Source organism: Sphaerodactylus townsendi, linkage group LG03, assembly GCF_021028975.2.
Source record: "Sphaerodactylus townsendi isolate TG3544 linkage group LG03, MPM_Stown_v2.3, whole genome shotgun sequence".
NCBI lineage: Eukaryota > Metazoa > Chordata > Lepidosauria > Squamata > Sphaerodactylidae > Sphaerodactylus > Sphaerodactylus townsendi.
In genome coordinates this window covers 69,672,472-69,679,878 of record NC_059427.1, presented here as the reverse complement: position 1 = coordinate 69,679,878, position 7,407 = coordinate 69,672,472, and the positions used below count along the sequence as shown (strand labels likewise).

The 7,407-nt window shown below is 44.7% G+C and overlaps 1 protein-coding gene across 1 annotated transcript in view; it reads left to right on the top strand.

The window, feature by feature from the left end:
* The first annotated feature begins 1,682 nt into the window (after positions 1-1,682).
* Positions 1,683-7,407, top strand: part of BSN (bassoon presynaptic cytomatrix protein) — a 279,004-nt gene continuing 273,279 nt past the window's right edge. The window contains exon 1 of the mRNA XM_048489848.1: positions 1,683-1,969. Within this exon, the coding sequence (XP_048345805.1) occupies positions 1,779-1,969 (191 nt within the window). The 5' untranslated portion in view covers positions 1,683-1,778. The remainder of the gene's footprint in view (positions 1,970-7,407) is intronic.

The window sequence follows — 7,407 nt, the reverse complement described above, 5'->3', positions numbered from 1 at the left end:
GATCTCTGGGGCAGCTGTGGCCATTCATGTCAGTTCAAACACAGTGCTTTGTGAAAATCTGCAAAAGGGATAGTATGATGGATCTTCATCAGCCAAAAGAAAGACTGCATTCAAGAAATCAGAAGGATACTGAGACAGGAAAGAACAGTCACAAGGGAGCTAGAAAAGACCCTGAAATGTAATGATGTGTTATTGGCAGCCAAGATCAAGATAATTCATACCATAGCATTCCTCATCACTATGTTATAATTGTGAAAGTTGGACAGTGAAGAAAGCTGACAGGAAGAACATTGATTCATTTGAAATGTGGTACTGGAGAAAAGTTTTATGTATACCGTGGACTTCCAAAAAGACAAATAAGCGGCTTCTAGAATCAAATCACTCCCCCTGGAAGTTAGAATGACTAAACTGAGACTGACATACATTATTAGAAGACTCACTGGAAAAAGACAATAGTGCTAGGAAAAATTGAAGGCAGCAGAAAAAAGAAAGGCTCAACATGACATGGATTGATTTTATACAAGAGAGCTCTCAGCTGGCAAGACCCAAGCAAAGCTGTTAACAATAGGACGTTTTGGAGGTCATCACAAGATCATCAAAAGTTGGAAGCTTTTTGACTGCACTTAAAACTCACACATGCAATTTGATCTGTGCAGTTTTTGTCGTAATAGCTTCTTAATGGTTCGTTTATTTGAAGGCTGCCTCGTTGGAAGCCAGTTGGCTGAAGAGCATTGCAGGGCACAATTTTAACAAACTAATGGTGCTGCAAGTCAGCCCTTATTAACATCTGTACGACGAAGAAGGAACACAGATTTTTGTTACACAGCAAAGCAGGAGGGGGGGGGGTGCTGTGCCTTCAAACTCAGCGGCAGCCACAAGATAGGCTCGTGTCACCAACATTTGTCTAGTTCTGTCAACAGTCTTTGAGACTCAGTAACGATGTAATGGTCCATGCACCAAGGGAGAAAAGTTATCTAGGCCAGAAGACTTTCTTCGATATCGTTTCAGCTGCAATTCGACTGCTTGGCCAAGCCAACAGCGAAAATGGTTATGACCACGCATTGGTCCGTTCAGCAGCGGAACGTAGAAAAAGGTCCAGTGAGTGATGGATACAGGAATCTCCCCCACCTGCAGGAACGAACCCGCTTCTCATTAGGCGAACTATGCATGTGCTGTAGGGTGGAGTGAGAGAGGAAACTCTCCTATTGGCCAGTTAAATGGAGGAGGGAAAGAGTGCAAGCTTCTATTGGCCAGCCAAAAGGTAAAGGAATGGCAAGTCACTCCATCCTAGGCTTTGCGTACGCTGAGTGAGAGGGAACATGCAGGGTTTTCGTTCGACCGCCTCCGCGAGTGCACGCTGACGGGACCTGTAGTTACAATTCGCCTTTGAGGCTTGGCGCGTGCACGCGCTTGGCGGGAAGGTTGATGGGGAAGGAAAGACACTACTAAAATAGGGTGAATTAGCAGGGCGGCGCGCTTTCATTGGCTCGGTCGCGCACGTGCTCCCGGAGGGCGGGCTTGAATGGGGCGCGAGCCTCCATTGGGCCGGGTCTGCCGCGCGGACCAGTGCTCCGCGTGCGCGCGAGTGAGACCACACGCCGCGCGCACTCTGGCTCTCTTGTCAGGAGAGTTGGGTGCTGAGCTCGGGCCAGGTGAGCGCATGCTCAGTGCGGATGGGGCAGGCGGCGATGGTGGAGCTAGGCTGATGGCGGCGCAGGCGGCGCTGCGCTGAGGACGCTCAGGGAGCCCATCCCCATCCCGGCCGCTGCCGCCTCGCCATGGGCAACGAGGCCAGCCTAGAGGGCGGAGGAGCTGAGGGGCAGCTGCCCCTCGGCCCCGCCGCCGGCCCTTCCACGTCGCCCGGGTCCGCCAAGCCGCCTTCAGCACCAGGCAGCGGTGGACAGCTCCCTCCGGGCAGGGCTCCAGCCGCCGCACCGGGCCCCGCGCAGCCGCACGGACCCTCCGCCAGGTGGGAGAACCGGACCGGGCGGGCCAGATTGCTGGGGTCCACTTAGTGGTGTGGAGGGGGAAGGAGGCTGGGCTAGAGGAACCAGGGATTAAGAGCGAAGGGCAACTAGGCAACCCTCTGCCCTGTGCTGGGCATGAGCGGTGACTGAGAGGCGAAAGGGTCAGTGGAGGGCAAGGTCCCCCCTCTGGTGAGGGCTGTGATGAGAAGCCCCTGGCTGTGCCGGGATGCATTCACCAGAACTGGTGAGTGGGGGGAATCTAGCAGGAAGTGGTTTGGCCTGTGTTCATGCTCTGCCCTGTGTATCTTTTTGTGAATCAACCCCCCAGGTTTTCATATGTTGCTTCTTAAGCCATGAGATTCTGGACGTCCCTTCCACAATGCCCATAAAGAACTGGTTATCACGCTCTGTGATATAGTTTGGGTGTTGTTTAAAATAAAGCTTTGAGGCCAGCAGGTGACAAATAAAAAGACTGTTGAGTGTTCTTTGAGATTCAAGTAGAGAATGGGGGAGTGTGTTTTAAAGTGAAATAATGAGTGGGAAAACCAGTCTTGCTGGAGAAGGAGATACAGGATAGAGGACCACAAAGCAGCATGTGCGCATACAGCGTTAAGACGGTTTCACTGAGTGTCGTAGTGCAGAGTAGCAGGGTAGGGGAGCCGAGAAACATGAATGAGATGCTGATTGCACAGCAGAGGTTGCAATGAGTGGTATGCAAAACTGAAGAAAGGGTGCTGTTGAGGATCAACATAAATAGGTTTTATCAATTTTTGTGTTGTCAAGAATAGTTCTGGCTTGAGTAGTCAACAAGAACAAATGCTTCCCCATTCTTTCTCTTCTGTACATCTAGATCTCTAGCCAGCCTTCCTTTGGGTTATGTTGCTATCATGCCTGCTTGTAAAGGTACCATTGACAGTGCTTAAGTATGATGCACGCACCCCAATGAGACTAGCCTAATTGCAGCCTTTGTAGTATATAAAAAGAATTGTGGTTATGTAACCTAAATGTTGTAGATCAGTGTAGAGAAATAATTGATCTAAAATGTCAGTGCTCTGCATAGTGCCTCTCTTTCTGAGGAAAACAAAACATGGGTGGGGGAAAGGAGTGTTATGATTAGGTATCATGCAGCAGAACAGTACTCTGGAAACACATTTTAAAATATAACTGTCACCCTCAACTGATATTGCTATTTAGTAGTAGGAAAAGGCATACATGAAAAATAAAAGTTACTGAAAAAGTCAGCAAGAGTAATATTTTTCATCCTGCAGTAAAATTACAAGCATGTCAATGGCAGATTGGTTTGGAACCCATGTTCAGCTGAAGAGCGGAGTACAAGCATATGCAATAAAAGAATGAACAATAATACTATTCTTGTTCCCAGATTTAAAAATGCTCTGTTGAATGTTCTATTATTACTAGTGAGGTCCAGACAAAATCAAATAGGTTCCTGTTCATAATTATGGCTGTGTTGGGATTATAACCGGGATTGCTTTTGCACCCTTTCATGATCAATGTATTTGATCCTAGCTGAAAATGAATTTTTCATACGTACCACTGATTGGGGAGGGGGGGGGGAGTTGTGGAAGACAACTGTCAGACATTCCAGTTTGATTTTCTCTTCTAATTTCTACATTTTTTCCAAGCATTCCCTTTTCAATCTTACCCTTCAGATTTAGATAGGAACATGTTTTGGTAATACACTTAAATATCTTCTGAAACTGTAGACCATATATATGTAAAATTGGAATATACACAGATTGATTGATGGCAGTGTTGCAAAGCAGCAATGATTTCCATCTTGCAGAATTCCAGGTTTACACATTCCCCAGCTGAGCTTGCAGCCAATGTGGGCCAGGCATTACTGCATGTACAAGGCATGGGAATGAACTGATGTTGAATTCCTCATAGCACAATGATCTTGGCAGAAGGCTTAAGAGAGATGTGTGAGTGTGTAGGTGGTACAGAAAGGATAGGAGCATATTTGTGTTGGGACTTGTAGCAGGATTATGTAGTTACTGTGGGCTGAGAGTATGTGCTGTTGGAAGGATTCCTTAATTCTGCTGCTTTGAGATACTTTTGCACCACGAAGTGTTACTGATAGAGAGCAGAGTGTCTGTTTTGAGGCATCTGCACATTCAGTCTTTTCCATGACTCTCCTGCCATAGTGTGTTGAAGAGCAGGTCTGGGAAGCCATCCAAGTACTAATACATCTGTGCAGAAGCTCTAGACTCTTCCAAACTCAGACAACCAGCACAGGATCCCAGCATACTTCTGGCTCTATTAATGTTGGTTTATTCTGTCCATCTGATAGTCATCTGATTAATGAATGTGCTGGAATAGTCATGAATATGGGCACATTCTAGAGGAGTACCTGTGTTGCAGCAAAGTAATAAATAAAACCTTATGGCACCATAAAGGTAAATATGAATATAGGGTTAAACTGTGCATGTTGATTATAGTAGTGTATTACAGCCTAAAAATTCCCTTTGTAGGGGGCTATTTGGGTCTGACTTCTAATTAAAAAGGCTATTTTGCATAATCAAGGATAGATTTTATTAGGTGAGTTTGTTGCACAGAAAAATTGATATTTTAGTACTATGCATGGCTGTATTTCAGCAGAAGATGAGCCAAATCCATAAAAAACATCACAGTGGGAAAACCCACCGTTTTAGGTTTGCTCCTTATTTACTTAAATATGTCTATTTGAACACCTCCACCCCTCTTGGTTTCCATTCTCAAAGAATGTGGAGTGATACCTAGGGGGAGACCCATGATCAATCATTCTGTTTTGTTGTTTAAATTTCACATCGATTCCTAAATTTTCAGTTAGCTTTCACATAACCCTTCAGTTGTATTAACCTTCCTCATTAGATATGGCTGTAATCAAGGAAACAGCTACATCTTAATTCCTGAATACAACTCAGGATATTCTTATGGCTACTTTCTCCATTAACTCTATATTTCACAAAATGTAAGAACCATTCATCAAGGATGTTATCCAGTCAAATGTAAACACTTGGGACAAGGTCCAGCCAAAGATAAGAATGTCAAGTCCCAGTGATTTAATTGTGACTTGAAACTACTTAACTTGCTCTAGAATTTGGGTTAATTGTTTTGGCTATTTGATAGTATGAGCTTCTCTTCGGGTGTGATATCATCAGCTTTAGTTTATTCAATAACTGAGTTTTTCAAAATAATATTTTAATCATCATAATAATTTGTAATAGCTAATTTTTCCCTCTGCCTGGTGACAGCTATTCCCACCAACTAGTGATTGAGCTGCCACCACAGTCTGGAGGCCTAAAAGCAGGGGGTTAAGGAATGGATACTCAGGCAAGAATTGGGCTTGGCAAAAAGGCTGCAAGAAAGGATGGGTTGAGAGGCCAGGGAGATGAAGACAGTTTAAAAACAAAACAAAACAGAAGCTGGGAAGGAAGAAGGGACAGGCAGGCACCTCATTCAGGGCAAAATAAAAAAAGGAGAAAAGGGCTCTAAAAAGATAGGTGGGGCAATTTCTGTAGCCTAATTCATATCACAGGGTTCTGTGAGGATAAAATGGGCACATCCTGTGTACTCTCAACTGAGAGTTTGTTGGAAGAAGACAGAAACATGATTAATAATAATGTAATATTTGGAGATGCAGGAATACATTGGAAATTAGGAATGTAATAGGCTATGATGATAATAGTGATTATAGCCTGCATTTAAATGTTCAAATATGCAGAGAGAATTGATTGTGGAGGATCATGGAGGAAAGGGAATCTAAAATGGGTCAGGTGATCCCTTCAACTTAAAGAGCACAATCCAGATCCCTAGCAGCAGCTGGAGGCGGAGTGGCAAAGGCACTACCGCACCACCTCCAGTGGGTTTTCCAAAGGTGTGGGGAGGGAGGAAAAAGGAAAATCCCTCCCCACCACTGGGAAGCTTTCCATGGAGACCGATAGACTTTTGGGTGGTGTAAGTCCATGGCCAGGGCTGCAATGCAACTGGTCACAAACCCGGAATGGAAGCAACTAATGTCGGCTTCACCCTTGGGAATGGCCCAGTCCACTCCCCCTTCCAGATGCCAGCATTCATTCCAGACACCAGCCCAACTCCTCAGCACCCTGGACTTCTGGGTTCATCATCTACCCCAGAGCTGAGGGGTGGTCAGCCACTGGCACATTTACTCCCTGTGTTGGCAGGGATGTCCCTTATGTGGTGAGGGGGAGGGGCAAAAATGCCAGCATAGTCCTGTGCCACTCCCTAAGTGTGTTTTAGGATTGGGCTGTAAATGTATTTTTAGTATTGATCATTGTTAAAACTGAAAAAGGACACTGACAACTTTCACTTTGACAGGTATAGCCCATCTGTAGTTATGCATTTAAGTTGCAATGATTTCAGTAGAGGAGACTTAAGAACATGTTTTATGTTCTTGTTAAATTAAAGTGATTAACTTTGATTATTTTATGTCCCACAATTGTATATTGTATTGTATATCCTATAAGAAGAAATAAAGCTGTAACTCTAAATAACCCCTAATGATCTGGTGAATTAGTACAAAGGAAATATTTCATGTTAATAGTTATACACTTTGTATAATTGGCCATGTTGGCAGGGGCTGATGGGAATTGTAGTCCATGAACATCTGGAGAGCCGCAGGTTGCAGACCCCTGGCCCAGTGGATCCTCAAACACCTTGATCTGGCTACTGCCAGAGTCTAGATAGTGGGATTCATGAACGTTTAGCATGACATTAAGACTTTTCCCATTATTCCTCTCGCTGAGCCTGCCCCCACAAGGGAGAGCTTGTTTTCTTCTCCTCCAGTCCCAGAACTCCTCTTTATAGTCCACAGGGCCTGTAAAACGGTTTTGTTCCACCAAGCTTTTGGCGAGGCCAGCCCCGGATTCCCCCTCCGGGATGCCCCTGTGTTGCGTGCCATTCCATCATTGGCATGCCCAATATAACATCTAATTTACACTGCTGCCCCCGCCTGGCCTTGGGATCGGGCGCCACACTTTTATAATCTTGTTGTACTGTATTGTACTGTATTGATGCTGCTAGGTTTTATGAACTCTGTAAATTGTTTTTAACTTAACTTAATTAATTTTATTATGTGTAATGTTGTTTTTGGCCTATTGTGTGCAATACTGTTTTTGGCCTGGTGTACACCGCCCAGAGCCCTTCGGGAGTGGGCAGTTTAAAAATGTAATATATAAATAATAAATTATGCCCTTAGAAATATTGCCACTCCACAGCAACAGACCGTTGTATATCTTACCGAGTTTGAAATAAGTGGAGCACATGACTCCTGAGAATCCTCCTGCTGCTGTGGCTAATGGCCTTTTCTGCTTTCCTGAGACATCAGATCAACACTCTCCTCCACTTTGTAAAACCTAAGTCGACATACACATTTTATATGGCAGAAATTCTTGTTATGTTTACACCAGTGTGCGAAACA